Genomic DNA, 22,886 nt, shown 5'->3' with positions numbered 1-22,886 from the left:
TTTTTCAGACTTTGTACACGATATTTAATCAATCACTGTAGAGACGATAATGCAACATTTTTTATATAAATGCAATGTCGTCCACCAGCAGTGTTTAGGGACGAATCGTCTTTGAACTCTTCGGAATACTTTCACGTGCGGGGGAATTCAAAATATCTCTGCCGTTGGTCGCATAGCGTTCTAGTGTTTGAACATGATGCAGTCACGCTAGTATCCGCCTTCGGCCCACGTTTGCCGAAGGGTTCATTGTGGTTTCTCCAGTTACTAAAACATTATTCTTATTGTATTATATTGTATTTCCAGTACTTCTTATATATATTATGTGATTGTATTTGTGATTTTTTGTGTTTTGATAAAGGGGCGGATTGCCTCGAAAATTTAACAAACCTTATTGTTTACACTGTTTGAATTACTTCTTTGCCCCATATATATATATGTATATATACGTCCGCAATTGTAGTTGTGATTTGAATATGATTAAAACATAACCAACTTATAAATTACCAAAATATACACAGCGAAGTGTTTTGTATATACATAGAAAGAAATTATGTCCTACATTATTGATACATTTACGGTTGCAGTGACGGCTTTAATGCTATCATTTTCATAGGTTTCATGAAAAAATCCAAATGTATTTATTTTAACAAACACATACCGGACGTTTTACTATGAGGTTCGTCATAAACGTTCGGATCTGAACGCCCCTCCAATGTCTCGTACTTTCTGTTAATACAAGAATACAGTTCATCAACATCAATTACTATGAACAGAATGTAAAATTTCTTATAAATCACAGAAAATCACAAGTGTGGATAAATTACCTACCCACCATCTCCATCATTGTCGGGATCAATTTGATTAACTGAAAGTACAATTAACAAATTCGGAAAGTTGTTTAATATCAATAATAAAAAAAAATATCAGAAAGTACATATATAACCAAAAACTAAAAAACTTTATCTTAGAAATCCTCTTCGCGTATGCTTTATGATATAACATATTGATATATGTTGAAAAATGTGGGAAGTTCCTAAAAGAACGCCACAAAGAGATTACGGTCAGACTAATGGAATTTCTCAAGGGACAAAACATATAGTAAACCCTCTATAAACGCCTATGACTTCTGTTTAAAAGTCATATAATTCATATTTACATTATCACATTATTTCCAGATTTGCCTTTGCGATAAACGGATATAACTGTTCTAGTTAGGTTTTCATATTAGTATATGTGATATATAAACAAATTACATATCTAAAACCGAACGCTTATATTTTTATGTTAGGAAACAATATGGCTTACGATGATGGTTTCCTCCGATTTCAGAATACACGGACGCCTTGGCAACCTGATTGATATCAAGTTGTTGATATGGATATCTGGATTGTAAATAAATGATAATATATAGCATAACAAAGTCACCGCGATACGCTTATAAGAAAAGAATACAACTAAATAAGTTTTAAATTGGCGTGGTCTACGAGTGTGGTCTTATCTTTCAATTTCGCTTTGAAGTCTGAGGCCTGTAATAAAGAGTGCTAATTTACATTTAACACAAAAACACTTTTCGTTTAAAGCAAAGCGTATAGATTAAGCCATTTGCTTTGGCATATGCTTAACCAGTAATACTGTTACAAAACGGAACAAAAGCGTTATGTTACAATATAAATATATGAGAATAATATAAATATCAACAGTATCGGATTCATTATCAGAATAGTACCTCGATCTGAAAGTTGCATATCTTCCATCTGTTTTGGAACCTGACTTGGGCTGTAAAAAGTTAAGTAGTAAACAAAGGAATCTGTTAATTATATTTTCAGGCACATACATGAAGTTATGCAACAGGAAATCATTAAGAAAACTTACAACTTATGTTCAGCATGTGTTTTTTTTCTATTTCTTGCATAAGCCGATGATCAATGATGCTTACACTTCCATAGTCAAAATTTGTTTTCTCGAGGAATCAAAGCATTACTGTATACGAATCGGAATAAAAATAAACGACCAATGAGTGGTCATCCATCGCCTGCTCTGAACTAATGTGTAAAATGAACGACGAATAAGGCTTGCTAATGTGTAAATGCCTGTGTGTGTTTTGTTTATATTTCAGCATTTTTTCTTGAGGTGTATCCTTGTGTGATATAGTAAAAAAATATAATATCGACTCGTCTGAGAAAGAAGTTAATTTCATTTGCTTACCTATGACAGAGTCTTCCATTTCCTGCAAAATAATATAATTGTCCAACTATTTTTAAACTATACATGTTCAAATTTAACTATTTTAACGACTGCTTTGTAACATTGTATAACACTATATTTTTGAAGATAACTACCACGTCGTTAAAACGACAATCCAATGCACAATATGAGTACTTACGTTTATAAAACATCCCGATTCCAACTGTGATCAAAAGTGTGAGTATACCAATAACTGTCAGTACAACTCCAGTGACATACATACTGTCATTTCCACAGGAACATGCTGTATCAAACAAAGGAGTATAGTTCATCACAACTTACATACGTTTGTTGGTATATATCCGTGAGACAACAGTTGTACTTGTGTGTAAGTGTATCCTATTTAAGCTACAAAAGAACCTTGAGCTTTCAAAATTTCTTGCGTTTATTCATAAAAAGATCACAAACTTATAAAATAATCTTACATGAAACCAACAAAAGGAGATGCTTCGTAATTCATTCAAGTTATCTTAAGAGCAGCTCAAGCACTCGCATGCATGTGCGGAAGTTATGGAGACGATAAGAGCATGGATGTTTCGTGTTTTGTGAGTAATATAAACTACACCCTCTTCACATCAATTGAGAAGTCCCGGTTACTTAGAAGAGAAGAAATGACGTTATAACCGTTATAGTATTTTGATTTCGGTAAAGTATCTATACTATTTATTTATGATAAAAAAATGATGTCTTTAGCTATATCTTTACCGATTATATGCTAATGACTTACGTTCCTGAACAGTGCAGCCAACAGCATCCGCTGATGTTGTGTTTCCGTACTGATTGTACGCTATAACTTTAAAGAAATAGACATGACCTCCATCCAGATTGTCTATATCTTGACTATACACATCACTTCCGTCTGTGTTGTTTGCAATCGTTACTGGATAAATCTCTTGTGATTTAAGAAACCTGTCTGTGCTGAACATAACATGGTAATACTGAGAGTCCCCTCCGTCACTCCATGAGACTTCAACAGAACTAGGCTTCATGCAGCCAATTAACAGAGTGTTTGGGATTCCTGGGATCACTATTTTATCGAAAAGAGGTTTTATAAATTAATATACATGCTTCCATTCATCCTGTGATATGCGTTCTGTTACATGAATCATTGCTATCCTCTGGACACAGATAGGCCTGGGATTATACTAACCATAAGAGAAAAGCAATGCTTTCATTTACAGAAATTTTAACATTTTAGTAAGAATGACACTTTCTGTTGACCAGCTCCGATTGATCTACTTACAGCTGGTTTGTAATTGTCACGGTCATCTGTATATTAACGAATGTCTTGTGTATTATATTGGTCTCGCTAGATTGTGTTAGCGTACCCTGGTACGGTATATGTGGAACTATCAAGGTTACCAGTACGGCCATTTACGAGTGTTACCTGTTCGCCGTCGTATAAGACTCTCGTTTCTAATTCGTTATTTAAGTAATGCTTTATGCACAATTTTATAACGCACCGTAGATTGTAGCTTTTTGTACTAATGTATTGTATTGCATTCACAATTAAGGTATAATCATTGATAGTTTACAATAATTAATTACGTATCTGTGAACCGTAGATAACGTTTTTGGTGGTAAAGATATGTTGGTTATAAATGTAAAGAAATGGATGTTTAGTGGTTATTTTATATATATATATATCTGTTAAAACTTCACATGGCGGGCGCATGATCACAGGACGTTATGATAGGCCATCCGGAAGGGACAACAGATCTTCAGTGATGCAGTGTCAGGACCGACCAGAGGTTGAGGTCAACTGCTTGGAAGACAGGTATAAGGCCATTTAACGTGTCCAAAGGGAAGCGATTGTTGTCCACTGAGTTTGTATATCCTCGCCAGTTGTGGACCATTATTGTAATCCGTTCACGGTGAAAATGAAATAATTTATGGATTATCTTTGCATTTGTGAACTGGTCGTGACAGCAATCGTCACAGGTGTTTGGGAATGCCAATGACAACCCGGTTGTGTGGAAAGACTTTAGCTACCTTGCTAGAAATATATGTAGGAGAGAGTAATTGGTAGAGTGAACAGGTTTGTAACTTTTGTGATTCTATGTAAATGAACTTGTATATACGATCATTGTGTCGGATTCCTCGTGTTGATTTCCGGAATAACCAAACTACGGCTCGTCCAGCGTTCAAGTAATGTAATGATCTTTGTTACAGTTTACATTTTGTGATATCCGCAATATTTGGTGGTTTAATGCCGTGTTCTTTCACGTAATAACTTGACAACAGGAGAGATTCAAGCATAAAACATATAATCCATTGTACCGAGAAAAAAATACTAATGAAATAATGAATCTTAAGAATCAATTCAATAAACAATGAGTTTTGCCTATTTTCATGATTTTTGTGGGGGGAAAAACACATTTGTTTTATGCTATATACAAATACGTGTTAGTTTTTTCTGGTTTCTTTTTAAAGACATACTATATCACATATTCAGTTAAATGGAAATGATCGGCTATTGATTTAAGCGTATATTGCCTGACTTTTTTTTACCAAACAGAAATCGGATTATGTTTTTCCATAGAACTATGCAATCATCCAGAATGAAGTACTTACATTTTTCACGAACTGTGAAGCTAAGCATGGCACTTCCTTGATTGTTTGTTGCTGTTACGCTATATAATCCAAACCAGCTCTCTTGTACAGTGGTCCGGGTCAAAACTGAAAACGCGGTTAGATTCCTCCCCTCAAACGTATTTTGTATAATAACGCCATACGTTCCATTTACAAGATCCGTAACAGAAGTAGATTTTGATGATTGGAAGGTCCAGGTGAAAGATGGCGCAGGGTTGGAGATGAATGTAGACGACAAAATAATGGTTTCTGACTGGGATAGATAAAGCGTCAGGTTTTGGTCCAGCATAAGATACGGACGTGGTTCATCTATAATGAAAAAGGTCAAATAAAGAAACTACATAAAATGGTACACCAGGCTAACAAATAATACATTACTTGAATTCTGAAATAACGCTGAGAGTATTCCTATTTCCTATTACTTAGCATTGTCACCTCGTTAAAACCACCAATGCACCACCTACAAAATATACTCTACCTTTAGATTGGGCCATTTCACCTAAAGTATGATACACACTATTCATATTAATATAGAATTAATAAATTTTGACTCCAACGATCAAAAATGCTTTCAATGATTTATAACGCCTATACCTTTTTCATTAATTCATTTTTTTGTCGAACTCTCCACAATACACGTATCGAATATGTATAACCAGAAACTAACATTTCACAGTAACATTTATCACTTTAGTCGACTCCCCGACAACATTCCATGCAGTACATCTGTATGTCCCGTGTTCTGATCTGTCCAGTTGTCCCAATGACAACACAGGTGAGACAGTAAAGTTGGTGTTGTCCGGTCGTGTCCAGACAAAGGTACAGCCAGGTCTACAGTCCGCTGTACAGGTGATGTCCGGTAACGTGTCCCCCTCTGTCCTCGTGTAGATAGTGTGCGGCGGGGACAGAGCTATGGAGGTACCGGGACCATCTACAATTAATGTCGATACCCAGTATTAAATAGTCCATACTTTTCGTTTCTTGCTTTAGGAAGTGAGAAGGTGTGGATTAAGTGAAAGAAAGATGAATAGAGATGGGAATTAATTTTTCACTGGGTACAAATACAATACAAATGTATCGCTACTTTCATTGTTATTATACATATATCGGACAAGATAATTGCAAGGAAATAGTCTCGGCCAATTAAGACGATCTCCCCTAAATGTATATCGCATTTAGCACGTGTTGATTTCGAAAGCAAACCTATGTAAGCAATGACGCGGTATGTATCCCGTAAATACAAATGCTGCGCGCATTTACTTATGCAACATAAATAATAAGGACAGACCGAATCCAATGTATTCGGTGTTAATGCGTGTCATTGTTGGGAAATCTGAACCGAAAGGAATTGGAATCATAAATGTTACGCAAAGTATCAGATGAATACACAAGTGCGTCAGCTGGTGAATTGTGGTGCTTGGATTTGAATTTTAATGCATCGTTAGATACATTTCCTGTCAATTTTATCATTGTTTACATGTAATTTTACTCTGCTCGCCTGATATACTGGTAATTCAAGACCTACTGAGGGACTATCAATGTTTGCATGGATCAAGCTACTAAATCAGATTTAGTAAAAGTATGAAGCATTCGATTTTTACAAACCATAATTATATGTTTCTGTACAGATTTCGTAAAAACAAACTGAGAAAACCATATAACATGCTATGTCATACAAAGTTTCGCCGTTCCGTAGCATTTTTTTCAAGTGGAATGTAGAATTCGGGATATGAATAAAGCTCTTTTCCATCGAAAGCAATAATCTACTCTTAAAGAGAATTACGATTATGTTATAATACTGAAAATAAAAAAGGTCGAATTAGGTATTGTTGTTCACTTAGATTTAAGTATTGATGTATTGGGAGCCTGAAGTTGGTTCCGAGTTCCGTTTAAGTAAACGGAACTCGGAAGAACCAGTTCCGAGTTCCGTTTAAGAAAAACTGAAATACGATGTATAAGCTTTATTGATTAAGGTCCCAGTTCCGAGTTCCGTTGAAGATAAGCGTATATGGGTTATATTTTTGTATTTGGCTATGCTGAAAATCTTGAAAAACAAAATAAATACAATTTTGTTTTTAAATGGAGACAATTTGTTAACAAGAATACAAGTTATCGCACGGAAACAAACGTATGAATAAAGTTAATATTTTCAGTAGCAGATCATGTGAGCTCTGACTTACAAAACTCAAATGCAGTCCCAAGCATCCCCTTCTCGCGGGAACAAAGCAATATGTCTCTCCGAAACTTACGGGGGCGACATAATTAATGGTTATCATTTATTCGATTTATTTATATGAATAATTCCATTATTGATATTATTAATTCAAGGAATAAAGTGATATCAATACGAATTGTTGATATAATTTATTCATTAAATGATATCATTAATTAGAATTCATGATATCGTTAAATCATTTAATGATACCATATATTCGAATTAGTGATATCACAAATTGTAGATTTAATCTAATCAATTAGTCTAATCATTGACAGCGAATAACAAGGAAGGCCTTTGGCAACAGCTCCTTAGAAGTTTCCTGCTACCCCGCGTATTTCTATGTTTCCAGGTGCCAATGAAAGAACTGTTCAATATTATTCAATGAAATTGTATTTTTTTTTTATTTGTGTTGAATAAAACTTCAGTAATACCAATTAAAGATTTTTTCCCAGTCGTCATATAGACATTTCACCTCAACAGTAGAAGCCACATTGAAAAACAAAATGGTGTATGAAATATACTTTGCAGTTATTGCTTTGTTTGTGTACTTTAACTTCACACATATAGATACATTAACTACAAATAAAAACTCATATCTCCCTCCATGGACCCACATTTCGCGATATCTAGAAAGCTGCTTTAACAAACTACTTGTAATTTACGAAAGGGTAAAAAAGGAAATGTACCATGAACGAAAACTGCGATGTAACATTCTGTCTTGGAGGTTACAACACAACAATTTCTCGTAATTTTACAACACCAGTCGTGTTGTTATCCTTAAACGGAACTCGGAACTGGTTCCCAGTTCCGTTTATCTTAAACGGAACTCGGAACTGGGACCAACACCAATAAAGCTAATACATAGTATTTCAGTTTTTCTGAAACGGAACTCGGAACTGGACCAAAACCACTAAAGCTAATACATAGTATTTCAGTTTTCTTAAACGGAACTCGGTGGTTTTTGTCGTACGGTTCTAGGGCGGTGGCTCTCGCCGCACGACTATAGGACGGTGACTCTCGCCTTACGATTATAGTGCGGTGGCTCTCGCCTTATGGTTTTAGCCGGTGGCTTTTGTCTTACGGTTCTAGGCGTGACTCTCGCATTACGATTATAGTGCGGTGGTTCTCGCCTTGCGGTTCTAGGGTGGTAACTCTCGCCTTACGATTATAGGGTGGTGACTCTCGCTTTACGATTATAGGGCGGTGGCTCTCCTCTTAATGTCTTGTGGCGGTGGCTCTTACCTTTCGGTTCTAGGGCGTTGGCTCTCACCTTACGATCATAGGGCGGTGGCTCTCGCCTTACGATTAAAGGGCGATGGCTCTCGTCCTACGGTTCTAGGGCGGTGTCTCTCGTCTTACTGTTATAGGGTGGTGGCTCCCACCTTACAGTTCTAGGGCGATGGCTCTCACCTTACAATTATAAGGTGATGGCTCTCGCCTTACGATTATAGGGCGGTGGCTCTCGTCGTACGGTCCTAGGTTGGTGGCTCTCGTCTTACGGTTCTAGGGTGGTGGCTCTTGTCTTACAGTTCTAGTGTGGTAGCCCTCGTCTTACGATTATAGGGCGGTGGCTCTCGCCTTCCGATTATAGGGCGGTGGCTCTCGCTTTGCGAACATAGGGTGGTGGCTCTTGCCTTACGGTTCTAGGGCAGTGGCTCTCGTATTACCGGCATATGGCGGTGGCTCTCGCCTTAGATTATAGGGCGGTGGCTCTCGTCTTACGGTCATGTAGCGGTGGCTCTCGCCTTACGGTCATGTGGCGGTGGCTCTCACTTTACGATTAAAGGGCGGTGGCTCTCACCTTACAATTATAGGGCGGTGGCTCTCGCCTTACGGTTCTAGGGCGGTGGCTCTCGTGTTACGGTTCTAGGGTGATGTCACTTGTCTTACGGTTCTGGGGCGGTGGCTCTCGCCTTACGATTATAGGGCGGTGGCTATTGTCTTCGATTATAGGGCGGTGGCTCTCGCCTTACAATTATATGGCGGTGGCTCTCGCCTTACGGTTCTAGGGCAGTGGCTCTCGCCTTACGAGTATAGGGCGTTGGCTCTCGCCTTACGATCAAGTGCGGTTGTTCTCGCCTTGTGGTTCTAGGATGGTGGCGCTCACCTTACGATTATAGGGTGGTGGTTCTCGCCTTACGGTCCCAGGTTTGAGGCTCCCGCCTTACGATTATAGGGTGGTGGTTCTCGCCTTACGATTATAAGGCTGTGGCTCTCGTCTTACGGTCATATGGCGGTGGCTCTCGTCCTACGGTTCTAGGGTGGTGGCTCTCGTCCTACGGTTCTAGGGCGGTGGCTCTCGCCTTACGGTTCTAGGGCGGGGGCTCTCACCTTACGATTATAAGACGGCGGATCGCGAGTTACGATTATAGGGCGGTGGCTCTCGCCTTACGGTTCTAGGGCGGGGGCTCTCACCTTACGATTATAAGACGGCGGATCGCGAGTTACGATTATATGCGGTGGCTCTCGCCTTAGGATTATAGTGCGGTGGCTCTCGCCTTACGATTTGAGGACGGTGGATCTCGCCTTACGATTATAGAGCTATGGCTCTCGTCTTACGGTCCTTCATGTAGGTTGGTTGTTCTTGCCTTACGATTAAAGGGTGGTGGCTCTCGCCTTACGGTTATAGGGCGGTTGCTTTCGTCATACGATTCTAAGGCGGTGGTTCTCGTCTTAAGGTCATGTAGCGGTGGCTCTGGCCATACGGTTCTAGGGCGGTGCCTCTCGCCTTACTGTTATATGGCGGTGGCTCCCACCTTACGGTTCTAGGGCGGGGGCTCTCATCTTACGATTATAGGGCGGTGGCTCGCGCCTTACGATTATTGGGCGGTGGCTCTCGTCTTACGATTCTAGGGTGGTTGCTTTTGTCTTACGGTTCTAGGGCGGTGGCTCTCCCCTTACGGTTCTAGGGCGGGGGCTCTCATCTTACGATTATAAGGCGGTGGCTCTCGCCTTACGATTATATGGCGGTGGCTCTCGTCTGACGGCCGTAGGGTGGTGGCTCTCATCTTACGATTCTAGGGTGGTGGTTTTTGTCTTACGGTTCTAGGGCGGTGGCTCTCGCCTTACGATTATAGTGCGTTGGCTCTCGCCTTATGGTTTTAGGCGGTGGCTTTTGTCTTGCGGTTCTAGGCGTGACTCTCGCATTACGATTATAGTGCGGTGGTTCTCGCCTTGCGGTTCTAGGGTGGTAACTCTCGCCTTACGATTATAGGGTGGTGACTCTCGCTTTACGATTAAAGGGCGGTGGCTCTCCTCTTAAGGTCTTGTGGCGGTGGCTCTTATCTTACGGTTCTAGGGCGGTGGCTCTCGCCTTACGATTAAAGGGCGATGGCTCTCGTCCTACGGTTCTAGGGCGGTGGCTCTCGCCTTACGATTATAGGGCGGTGGCTCTCGTCTTACGGTGTTTGTGCGGTGGCAATCGCCTTATTGTCCTATGGAGTTTCTATCGCCATATGGTACTATGACGGTGGCACTAGGCTTAGGATTACATGTGGTGGCTCTCGCCTTAGGATTATAGGGCGGTGGCTCTCACCTTATGATTTGAGGACGGTGGATCTCGCCTTACGATTATAGAGCGGTGGCTCTCGCCTTACGGTCCTTCATGTAGGTTTGTTGCTCTTGCCTTACGGTTATAGGGCGGTGGCTCTCGATTGACGAACATAGGGTAGTGGCTCTCGCCTTACGGTTCTAGGGCAGTGGCTCTCGTCCTAGGGTCATGTGGCGGTGGCTCTCGCCTTACGATTATCAGGCGGTTGCTCTCGCCTCACGGTTCTAGGGTGGTGGCTTTGTCTAACGGTTCTAGGGCGGTGGCTCTCGCCTTACGATTATATGGCGGTGGCTCTCGTCTTACGGTCATGTAGCGGTGGCTCTGGCCATACGGTCCTAGGGCGGTGGCTGTCGTCCTACGGTTCTAGGGCGGTGGCTCTCGTCCTAACGTTTTAGTGCGGTGGCTCTCGCCTTACGGTTATCGGGCGGTGGCTCCCACCTTCCGGTTCTACGGCGAGTGCTCTCACCTTACGATTATAAGGCGGTGGCTCGCGCCTTACGGTTATAGGGCGATGGCTCTCGTCTTACGGTCCTAGGGTGGTGGCTTTTCTCTTACGATTCTAGTGCGGTGGCTCTCGTCTTACGGTCCCAGGGCGATGACTCTCGTCCTACGGTTCTAGGACGGTGGCTTTCGCCTTACGGTTCTAGTGCCGGGGCTCTCAACTTACGATTATAAGGCGGTTGATCGCGCCTTACGATTATAGGGCGGTGGTTCTCGTCTTACGATTCTAGGGTGGTGGTTTTTGTCTTGCTGTTCTAGGGCGGTGGCTCTCGCCTTACGATTATAGTGCGGTGGCTCTCGCCTTATGGTTCTAGGGTGGTGGCTCTCGCCTTACGGTTCTAGGGCAGTGGCTCTCGTCTTACCGTCATGTGGCGGTGGTTCTCGCCTTACGATTATAAGGCGGTTGTTCTCGCCTCACAGTTCTAGGGTGGTGGCTCTCGCTTTACGATTATAGTGCGATGGCTCTTACGTTCCAAGGGTGGTTGCTCACGTCTTACGGTTCTAGGGTGGTGGCTTTTTTCTAACGGTTCTAGGGCGGTGGCTATCGCCTTACGATTATAGGGTGGCGGCTCTCGCCTTACGGTCCTAGGATGGTGGCTCTCGTCTTGCGGTTCTAGGGTGGTGGCTCTTGTCTTACGGTTCTAAGGTGGTGGCTGTCGTCCTACGGTTTTAGGGCGGTGGCTCTCGCCTTGCGGTTAAAGGGCGGTGTCTCTCGTCGTATGGTCCAAGTGTGGGTCACGTCTTACGGTTCTAGGGTGGTGGCTTTGTCTTACGGTTCTATGGCGGTGGCTCTCGCCGTACGGTTTGAAGGCGGTGACTCTCGCCTTACGATTATAGTACGGTTGTTCTCGCCTTGCGGTTCTAGGGTGGTGGCTCTCACCTTACTATTATAGGGTGGTTGCTCTCGCCTTACGGTCCTAGGTTGGTGGCTCTCGCCTTACGATTTTAGGGTGGTGGCTATCGCCTTACGGTTATAGGGCGGTGTCTCTCGCTTTACGATTCTAGGGCGGTGGCTCTCGTCTTACGGTCATGTAGCCGTGGTTCTGGCCATACAGTTCTAGGGCGATGGCTCTCGTCCTACGGTCCGTCTTACGGTTCTAGGGTGGTGGTTTTTGTCTAACGGTTCTAGGGCGGTGGCTCTCGCCGTACGATTATAGGGCGGTGACTATCGCCTTACGATTATAGGGCGGTGACTCTCGCCTTACGATTATAGTACGGTAGTTCTCGCCTTGCGGTTCTAGGGTGGTGGCTCTCACCTTACTATTATAGGGGGGTGGCTCTCACCTTACTATTCTAGGGTGGTTGCTCTCGCCTTACGGTTATAGGGGGGTGGCTCTCCTCCTACGGTTCTATGGCGGTGGCTCTCGCCTTACGGTTTTAGGGCGCGGGCTCTCGTCTAACGGTTCTAGGGTGGTGGCTCATGTCTTACGGTTCTAAGGTGGTGGCCCTCACCTTACGATTATAGGGTGGTGGCTCTCGCCTTACGGTTATAGGGCGGTGGCTCCCGCCTTCCGATTATAGGGCGGTGGCTCTCGCCATACGATTATAGGATGGTGGCTCTCGCTTGACGATTATAGTGCGAGGACTCTCACCTTACTATTATAGGGTGGATGCTCTCGCTTTACGATTCTAGGGCGGTGGCTCTCGTATTACGGTCATGTAGCTGTGGTGCTGGCCATACGGTCCTAGGGTGATGGCTCTCGTCGTACGGTTCTAGGGCCGTGGCTCTCGCCTTACGGCTCTAGGGCGGGGGCTCTCAAATTACTGTTATGGGGCGGTGGCTCCCACCTTACGGTTCCAGGTCGTTGACTCTCACCTGACGATTATAGGGCGGTGGCTCTCGCCTTACGATTAAAGGGCGATGGCTCTCGTCTTACGGTCCTAGGTTGGTGGCTCTCATCTTACGGTTATAGGGCGGTGGCTCTCGCCTTACGATTATAAGGTGGTGGCTCTCGCCTTACGATTATAGGGCGGTGGCTCTCGTCTTACGGTTCTAGGGTGGTGGCTTTTGTCTTACGGTTCTAGGGCGGTGGCTCTCGCCGTACGATTTGAAGGCGGTGACTCTCGCCTTACGATTATAGTACGGTAGTTCTCGCCTTGCGGTTCTATGGTGGTGGCTCTCACCTTACTATTATAGGTTGGTGGCTCTCGCCTTACGATTTTAGGGTGGTGGCTGTCGCCTTACGGTTATAGGGCGGTGTCTCTCGCTTTACGATTATAGGGCGGTGGCTCTCGCCTTACGGTTCTAGGGCGGTGTATCTTGTCGTATGGTCCAAGGGTGGTGGCTTTTGTCTTACGGTTCTAGGGTGGTGGCTTTTGTCTTACGGTTCTAGGGCGGTGGCTCTCGCCGTACGATTTGAAGGCGGTGACTCTCGCCTTACGATTATAGTACGGTAGTTCTCGCCTTGCGGTTCTATGGTGGTGGCTCTCACCTTACTATTATAGGTTGGTGGCTCTCGCCTTACGATTTTAGGGTGGTGGCTGTCGCCTTACGGTTATAGGGCGGTGTCTCTCGCTTTACGATTATAGGGCGGTGGCTCTCGTCCTACGGTCCGTCTTACGGTTCTAGGGTGGTGGTTTTTGTCTAACGGTTCTAGGGCGGTGGCTCTCGCCATACGAGTATAGGGCGGTGACTCTCGCCTTAGGATTATAGGGCGGTGACTCTCGCCTTACGATTATAGTACGGTAGTTCTCGCCTTGCGGTTCTAGGGTGGTGGCTCTCACCTTACTATTATAGGGTGGTTGCTCTCGCCTTACGGTTATAGGGGGGTGGCTCTCACCATACGATTCTAGGGCGATGGCTCTCCTCCTACGGTTCTATGGCGGTGGCTCTCGCTTTACGGTTCTAGGGCGCGGGCTCTCGTCTAACGGTCCTAGGTTGGTGGCTCTCGTCTTACGGTTCTAGGGTGGTGGCTCATGTCTTACGGTTCTCAGGTGGTGGCTCTCGCCTTACGATTATAGGGTGGTGGCTCTCGCCTTACAGTTATAGGGCGGTGGCTCCCGCCTTCCGATTATGGGGCGGTGGCTCTCGCCATACGATTATAAGGCGGTTGTTCCCGCCTCACGGTTCTAGGGTGGTGGCTCTCGCTTGACGATTATAGTACGATGACTCTCACCTTACTATTAAAGGGTTGATGCTCCCGCCTTACGGTTATAGGGGGTGGCTCTCGCTTTACGATTCTAGGGCGGTGGCTCTTGTCTTACGGTCATGTAGCTGTGGTTCTGGCCATACGGGCCTAGGGCGGTGGCTCCTGTCCTACGGTGCTATGGCCGTGGCTCTCGCCTTACGGTTCTAGGGCGGGGGCTCTCACCTTACTGTTATAGGGCGGTGGCTCCCACCTAACGGTTCCAGGTCGTTGACTCCCACCTGACGATTATAGGGCGGTGGCTCTCGCCTTACGATTAAAGGGCGATGGCTCTCGGCCTACGGGTAAAGGGTGGTGGCTCTCGCCTTACGGTTATAGGGCGGTAGCTCTCGCCTTACGGTTCTAGGGAAATGGCTCTCGTCTTACGGTCATGTGGCGATGGCTCTCGCCTCACGGTCCTAGGGCGGTGGCTGTCGTCCTACGGTTCTGGGGCGGTGGCTCCCACCTTACGGTTCTATGGCGTTGTCTCTCACCTTACGATTGTAGGGCGGTGGCTCTCGCCTTACGATTAAAGGGCGATGGCTCTCGCCCTACGGTTCTAGGGCGAAGGCTCTCACCTTACGATTATAAGGTGGTGGCTTTCGCCTTAAGATTATAGAGCGGTGGTTCTCGTCTTATGGTCATGTAGCGTTGGTTCAGGCCATACAGTCCTAGGCCGATGGCTCTTGTCCTACGGTCCAAGGGTTTTGGCTCTCGTCCTATGGTTCAAGGGTGGTGGTTTTTGTCTAACGGTTCTAGGGCGCTGGCTCTCGCCGTACAATTATAGGGCGGTGACTCTCGCCTTACGATTATAGGGCGGTGACTATCGCCTTACGATTATAGTACGGAAGTTCTCGTCTTGCGGTTCTAGGGTGGTGGCTCTCACCCTACTATTATAGGGTGGTGGCTCTCGCCTTACGGTCCTAGGTTGGTGGCTCTCGCCTTACGATTTAAGGGTGGTGGTTCCCGCCTCACGGTTCTAGGGTGGTGGCTCTCGCTTGACGATTATAGTGCGATGACTCTCACCTTACTATTATAGGGTTGATGCTCCCGCCTTACGGTTATAGGGGGTGGCTCTCGCTTTACGATTCTAGGGCGGTGGCTCTTGTCTTACGGTCATGTAGCTGTGGTTCTGGCCATACGGTCCTAGGGCGGTGGCTCCTGTCCTACGGTTCTATGGCCGTGGCTCTCGCCTTACGGTTCTAGGGCGGGGGCTCTCACCTTACTGTTATAGGGCGGTGGCTCCCACCTAACGGTTCCAGGTCGTTGACTCTCACCTGACGATTATAGGGCGGTGGCTCTCGCCTTACGATTAAAGGGCGATGGCTCTCGGCCTACGGGTAAAGGGTGGTGGCTCTCGCCTTACGGTTAAAGGGTGGTGGCTCTCGCCTTCCGGTTCTAGGGCGAAGGCTCTCGCCTTACGGTTCTAGGGAAATGGCTCTCGTCTTACGGTCATGTGGCGATGGCTCTCGCCTCACGGTCCTAGGGCGGTGGCTGTCGTCCTACGGTTCTGGGGCGGTGGCTCCCACCTTACGGTTCTATGGCGTTGTCTCTCACCTTACGATTATAAGGTGGTGGCTTTCGCCTTAAGATTATAGAGCGGTGGCTCTCGTCTTATGGTCATGTAGCGGTGGTTCAGGCCATACAGTCCTAGGCCGATGGCTCTTGTCCTACGGTCCAAGGGTTTTGGCTCTCGTCCTATGGTTCAAGGGTGGTGGTTTTTGTCTAATGGTTCTAGGGCGGTGGCTCTCGCCGTACAATTATAGGGCGGTGACTCTCGCCTTACGATTATAGGGCGGTGACTATCGCCTTACGATTATAGTACGGAAGTTCTCGTCTTGCGGTTCTAGGGTGGTGGCTCTCACCCTACTATTATAGGGTGGTGGCTCTCGCCTTACGGTCCTAGGTTGGTGGCTCTCGCCTTACGATTTAAGGGTGGTGGTTCTCGCCTTACGATTCTAGGGCGGTGGCTGTCACCTTACGGTTATAGGGCGGTGGCTCTCGCCTTATGATTCTAGGGCGGTGGCTCTCGTCTTACGGTCATGTAGCAAGCGGTTCTGGCCATACAGTCCTAGGGCGATTGCTCTCGTCCTACGGTTCAAGGGTGGTGGTTCTCGCCTAACGATTAAAGGGCGATGGCTCTCGTTATACGATTCTAGAGCGGTGGCTCTCGCCATACTGTTAAAGGGCGGTGGCTCCCACCTTACGGTTCTAGGGCGAATGCTCTCACCTTACTGTGATAGAGCGGTGGCTCCCACTTTACGGTTCTAAGGCGTTGCCTCTCCCCTTACGATTATAGGGCGGTGACTCTCGCCTTACGATTAAAGGGCGATGGCTCTCGTACTACGGTTCTAGGGCGGTGCCTCCCGCCTTACTGTTATAGGGCGGTGGCTCCCACCTAACGGTTCTAGGACGAGGGCTCTCACCTTACGATTATAAGGTGGTGGTTTTCGCCTTACGATAATAGGGCGGTGGGTCTCGTCTTACGGTCCTAGGTTTGTGGCTCTTGTCTTACGGTTCTAGGGTGGTGGCCCTCGCCATACTATTATAGGATGTTGGCTCTCGCCTTACGCTCCTCGGTTGATGGCTCTCGCCCTACGATTATAGGTTGGCGGCTCTCGCCTTACGGTCATGTAGCGGTGGTTCTGTCCATACGGTCCTAGGGTGATGGCTCTCCCCCTACGGTTCTAGGGCGGGGGCTCTCACCTTACTGTTATAGGGAGGTGGCTCCCACCCTACGGTTCCAGGTCGTTGACTCTCCCCTGACGATTATAGGGCGGTGGCTCTCGCCTTACGATTAAAGGGCGATGGCTCTCGTCCTACGGTTAAAGGGCGGTGCCTCTCGCCTTATGATTATAAGGTGGTGGCTCTCGCTTTACGATTATAAGGCGGTTGCTCTAGCCATACGGTTCTAGGGTGGTGGCTCTCGCCTTACTGTTATATGGTGGTGGCTCTCGTCTTACGGTCCTAGGTTGGTGGCTCTCGTCTTACGGTTTGAGGGTGGTGGCTCTTGTCTTACGGTTCTAGAGTGGTGGCTCTCGCCTTACGGTTATAGGGCGGTGGCTCTCGCCTTACGGTTCTAGGGCCGGGGCTCTCGCCTTACGGTCATGTAGCGGTGGCTCTGGCCAGACGGTCCTAGGGCGGTGGCTGTCGCCCTACGGTTCTGGAGCGGTGGCTCTCGCCTTACGGTTCTAGGGCGGGGGCTCTCACCTTACTGTGATAGGTCGGTGGCTCCCACCTTACGGTTGTAGGGCGTTGGCTCTCACCTTACGATTATAGGGCGGTGTCTCTCGCCTTACCATTAACGGGCGATGGCTCTCGCCCTACGGTTCTATGGCGGTGGCTCTCGCCTTACGATTATAGGGTGGTGGCTCTCGCCTCACGATTCTAGGGCGGTGGCTCTCGTCTTACGGTCATGTAGTGGTGGTTCTGGCCATACGGTCCTAGGGCGATGGCTCTCGTCCTACGCTTCTAGGGCGGTGGCTCTCACCTTACGATTATAGGGCGGTGGCTCTCGCCTTACGATTAAAGGGCGATGGCTCTCGTCCTACGGTTAAAGGGCGGTGGCTGTCGCCTTATGATTATAAGGTGGTGGCTCTCGCTTTACGATTATAAGGCGGTTGCTCTAGCCATACGGTTCTAGGGTGGTGGCTCTCGCTTTACGATTATAGGGCGGTGGCTCTCGTCTTACGGTCCTAGGTTGGTGGCTCTCGTCTTACGGTTTGAGGGTGGTGGCTCTTGTCTTACGGTTCTAGGGTGGTGGCCCTCGCCATACGATTATAGGGTGGTGGCTCTCGCCTTACGGTTATAGGGCGGTGGCTCTCGCCTTACGGTTCTAGGGCCGGGGCTCTCGCCTTACGGTCATATAGCGGTGGCTCTGGCCAGACGGTCCTAGGGCGGTGGCTGTCGCCCTATGGTTCTGGAGCGGTGGCTCTCGCCTTACGGTTCTAGGGCGGGGGCTCTCACCTTACTGTGATAGGTCGGTGGCTCCCACCTTACGGTTGTAGGGCGTTGGCTCTCACCTTACGATTATAGGGCGGTGTCTCTCGCCTTACCATTAACGGGCGATGGCTCTCGCCCTACGGTTCTATGGCGGTGGCTCTCGCCTTACGATTATAGGGTGGTGGCTCTCGCCTCACGATTCTAGGGCGGTGGCTCTCGTCTTACGGTCATGTAGTGGTGGTTCTGGCCATACGGTCCTAGGGCGATGGCTCTCGTCCTACGCTTCTAGGGCGGTGGCTCTCACCTTACGATTATAGGGCGGTGGCTCTCGCCTTACGATTAAAGGGCGATGGCTCTCGTACTACGGTTCTAGGGCGGTGGCTCTCGCCTTACGGTTATAGGGCGGTGGCTCCCACCTTACTGTTCTAGGGCGAGGACTCTCACCTTACGATTAGAAGGTGGTGGCTTTCGCCTTACGATTATAGGGCGGTGGCTCTCGTCTTACGGTCCTAGGTTGTTGGCTCTCGCCTTACGATTATAGGGTGGTGGCTCTCGCCTTACGATTCTAGGGCGGTGGCTCTCGCCTTACGATTAAAGGGCGATGGCTTTCGCCTTACTGTTTTAGGGCCGTGGCTCCAACCTATCTGTTCTAGGACGAGGGCTCTCACCTTACGATTATAAGGTGGTGGCTTTCGCCTTACGATAATAGGGCGGTGGCTCCCACCTTACGGTTCCAGGTCGTTGACTCTCGCCTGACGATTATAGGGCGGTGGCTCTCGTCTGACGGTTAAAGGACGATGACTCTCGTTCTACGGTTCAAAGGCGGTGGATCTCGCCTTACGATTATAGGGTGGTGGCTCCCGCCTTACGGTTATAAGGCGGTGGCTTTCGCCTTTCGATTATAGGGCGTCTCGCCTTACGAATATAGGGCGGTGACTCTCGCCTTACGATTATAGTACGGTAGTTCTCGCCTTACGCTCCTAGGTTGGTGGCTCTCGCCCTACTGTTATAGGGCTGTGGCTCCTACCTTACGGTTCTAGGGCGAGGGCTCTCACCTTACGATTATAAGGTGGTGGCTTTCGCCTCACTGTTCTAGGGCAAGGGCTCTCACCTTACGATTAGAAGGTGGTGGCTTTCGCCTTACGATTATAGGGCGGTGGCTCTCGCCTTACGATTCTAGGGCGGTGGCTCTCGTCTTACGGTCATGTAGCGGTGGCTCTGGCCATACTGTCCTAGGGCGGTGGCTGTCCTCCTACGGCTCTGGGACGGTGGCAACCGCCTTACGGCTCTAGGGCGGGGCTCTCACCTTACTGTGATAGGGCGGTGGCTCCCACCTTGTGGTTCTAGGGCGTTGGCTTTGACCTTACGATTATAGGGCGGTGGCTCTCGCCCTACGGTTAAAAGGCGATGGCTCTCGCCTTACTGTTATAGGGCTGTGGCTCCTACCTTACGGTTCTAGGGCGAGGGCTCTCACCTTACGATTATAAGGTGGTGGCTTTCGCCTTACGATTATAGGGCGGTGGCTCTCGTCTTACTGTCCTATGTTGGCGGCTCTCGTCTTTCGGTTCTAGAGTGATGGCTCTTGTCTTACGGTTCTAGGGTGGTGGCCCTCGCCTTACGATTATAGGGTGGTGGCTCCCGCCTTTCGATTATAGGGCGTCTCGCCTTACGAATATAGGGCGGTGACTCTCGCCTTACGATTATAGTACGGAAGTTCTCGCCTTACGCTCCTAGGTTGGTGGCTCTCGCCCTACGATTATAGGGTGGTAGCTCTCGACTTACGGTTATAGGGCGTGGCTCCCACCTTACGGTTTTAGGGCGAGGGCTCTCACCTTATGATTTTAAGGCGGTGGCTCGCGCCTTCGGATTATAGGGCGGTGGCTCTCGCCGTACGGTCCAAGGGTGGTGGCTCACGTCTTCCGGTTCTAGGGTGATGGCTTTTGTCTTACGGTTATAGGGCGGTGGCTCTCGCCGTACGATTATAAGGCGGTGGCTCTCACCTTACGGTCCTAGGGCGGTGGCTCTCGCTTTACGATTATAGGGCGGTGGCTCTCGCCTTACGGTTCTAGGGCGGGGGCTCTCACCTTACTGTGATAGGGCGGTGGCTCTCGCCTTACGATTAAAGGGCGATGGCTCTCTTACTACGGTTCTAGGACGAGGGCTCTCACCTTACGATTATAAGGTGGTGGCTTTCACTTTACGATAATAGGGCGGTGGCTCCCGTCTTACGGTCCTAGGTTGGTGGCTCTCGTCTTACGATTTTAGGGTGGTGGCTCTTGTCTTACGGTTCTAGGGTGGTGGCCCTCGCCATACGATTGTAGAGTGGTGGCTCCCGCCTTTCGATTATAGGGCGTCTCGCCTTACGAATATAGGGCGGTGACTCTCGCCTTACGATTATAGTACGGTAGTTCTCGCCTTACGCTCCTAATTTGTTGGCTCTCGCCCTACGATTATAGGGTGGTACCTCTCGACTTACGGTTATAGGGCAATGGCTCTCGCCTTATGATTACAGGGCGGTGGCTCTCGCCTTACGGTTCTAGGGCAATGGCTCTCGCCTTACGATTCTAGGGCGGTTGCTCTCGTCTTATGGTCATTTAGCGGTGGTTCTTCTGGCCTTAAGGTTCTAGGGCGGGGGTTCTCACTTTAATGTTCTAGGGCGAGGGCGATCACCTTATAATTATAGGGCGATTGCTCTCGTCCTACGGTTCCAGGGCGGTGGCTCTCGCCTTACGGTTCTAGAGCGGTGGCTCTCGCCTTACGGTTCTAGGGCGGGGGCTCTGACCTTACTGTGATAGGGCAGTGGCTCTCACATTTCAGTTCTAGGGCGTTGGCTCTCACCTTACGATTATAGGGCGATGGCTCTCGCCTTACGCTTAAAGGGCGATGGCTCTCGTCATACGGTTCTAGGGCGGTGGCTCTCGCCTTACGGTTATAGGGCGGTGGCTCTCGCTTTACGATTATAGGGTGGTGGCTCTCGCCTTACGATTTTAGGGTGGTAGCTCTCGTCTTACGGTCATATAGTGGTGGCTCTGGCCATACGGTCCTAGGGCGTTGGCTGTCGTCCTACGGGTCTAGGGCGGTGGCTCTCGCCTTATGATTTTAGGGCGTTGGCTCTCGTGTTACGGTCATGTAGCGGTGGCTCTGGCCATACGGTTCTAGGGCGGTGGCTCTCGTCCTACGGTTTTAGGGCGGTGGCTCTCGCCTTGCGGTTATAGGGCGGTGGCTCCCACCTTACTGTTCTAGGGCGAGTCCTCTCACCTTACGATTATAGGGCGGTGGCTCCCGCCTTCGGATTATAGGGCGGTAGCTCTCGTCGTACGCTCGAATGATGGTGGCTCACGTCTTACGGTTCTAGTGTGGTGGTTTTTGTCTTACGGTTCTAGGGCGGTGGCTCTCGCCGTACGATTATAAGGCGATGACTCTTGCCTTACGATTATAGTACGGTAGTTCTCGCCTTGCGGTTCTACGTTGGTGGCTCTCGCCCTACGATTATAGGATGGTGGCTCTCGCCTTACGGTTATAGGGCGGTGGCTCTCGCTTTACTATTATAGGGTGGTGGCTCTCGCCTTACGCTCCTAGGTTGTTGGCTCTCGCCCTACGATTATAGGGTGGTGGCTCTCGCCTTACGGTTATAGGGCGGTGGCTCTCGCCTTACGATTATAGGGCGGTGGCTCTCGCCCTACGATTCTAGAGCGGTGGCTCTCCTCTTACGGTCATGTAGCGGTGGTTCTGGCCACACGGTCCTAGGGCGGTGGCTCTCGCCTTACGGTTCTAGGTTGGGGGCTCTCGCCTTACGGTTCTAGGGCTGGGGCTCTCGCTTTACGATTATAGGGCGGTGGTTCTCGCTTTACGATTATAGTGCGATGGCTCTCGCCTTACGATTATAGGGTGGTGGCTCTCGCTTTACGGTTATAGGACAGTTGATCTCGCTTTACGATTATAGGGTGGTGGCTCTCGCCTTACGATTTGAATGCGATGACTCTCGTCTTACGGTCATGTGATGGTGGCGTTGGCCATACGGTTCTAGGACAGTGGCTCTCGTCCAACCGTTCTAGGGAGGTGGCTCTCTCCTTACGGTTAGAGATCGAGCGGTGGCTCTTACCTTACGGTCCTAGATTGGTGGCTCTCGCCTTACGATTATAGGGTGGTGGCTCTCGCCTTACGGTTATAAGGCGGTGGATCTCGCTTTACGATTATAGGGCGATGGCTCTCGCCTTACGGTCATGTGGCGGTGGCTCTTGCCTTATGGTTATAAGGCGGTGGCTCTCGCCTTACGATTTTAGGGCGTTGGCTCTCGTTTTACGGTCATGTGGCGGTGGCTCTGGCCATACGGTTATAGGGCGGTGGCTCCCACCTTACGGTTCTAGGCCGATGACTCTCACCTTACGATTATAAGGTAGTGGCCTTACGGTTCGAGGACGGTGGCTCTCGTCTTACGGTCATGTGGCGGTGGCTCTTGCCTTACGGTTATAGGGCTGTGGCTCCCGCGTTACCATTATAAGGCGGTGGCTCTCGCCTTACGATTTTGGGGCGGTGGCACTCGTCTTACGGTCATTTGGCGGTGGCTCTGGCCATACGGCTATAGGGCTGTGGCTCTAGTCCTACGGTTCTAGCGCGGTGGCTCTCGCCTTACGGTTATAGGGCGGTGGCTCCCCCCTTAAGGTTCTATTGCGGTGGCTCTCACCTTACGATGATAGGGCGGTGGCTCTCGTCA

General features: G+C 48.3%; 1 protein-coding gene across 1 annotated transcript; it reads right to left on the bottom strand.

The window, feature by feature from the left end:
• Positions 1 to 638: 638 nt before the first annotated feature.
• On the bottom strand, positions 639 to 16,407 carry LOC117340600 (titin-like). The gene is made up of 10 exons (XM_033902364.1): positions 16,269 to 16,407; positions 4,819 to 5,145; positions 2,972 to 3,271; positions 2,384 to 2,488; positions 2,206 to 2,227; positions 1,727 to 1,776; positions 1,499 to 1,526; positions 1,306 to 1,382; positions 829 to 865; positions 639 to 726 (listed from the first exon to the last, which is right to left on the bottom strand). The coding sequence occupies exons 1-10, from the start codon at positions 16,405 to 16,407 to the stop codon at positions 639 to 641; spliced, it is 1,173 nt and encodes a 390-aa protein (XP_033758255.1).
• Positions 16,408 to 22,886: the final 6,479 nt, after the last annotated feature.

This window comes from Pecten maximus, chromosome 13 (genome assembly GCF_902652985.1).
Source record: "Pecten maximus chromosome 13, xPecMax1.1, whole genome shotgun sequence".
Classification (NCBI taxonomy): Eukaryota; Metazoa; Mollusca; class Bivalvia; order Pectinida; family Pectinidae; genus Pecten; species Pecten maximus.
Note: the sequence above shows the minus strand (reverse complement) of the source record. Positions and strands in the feature narration are given on the sequence as shown.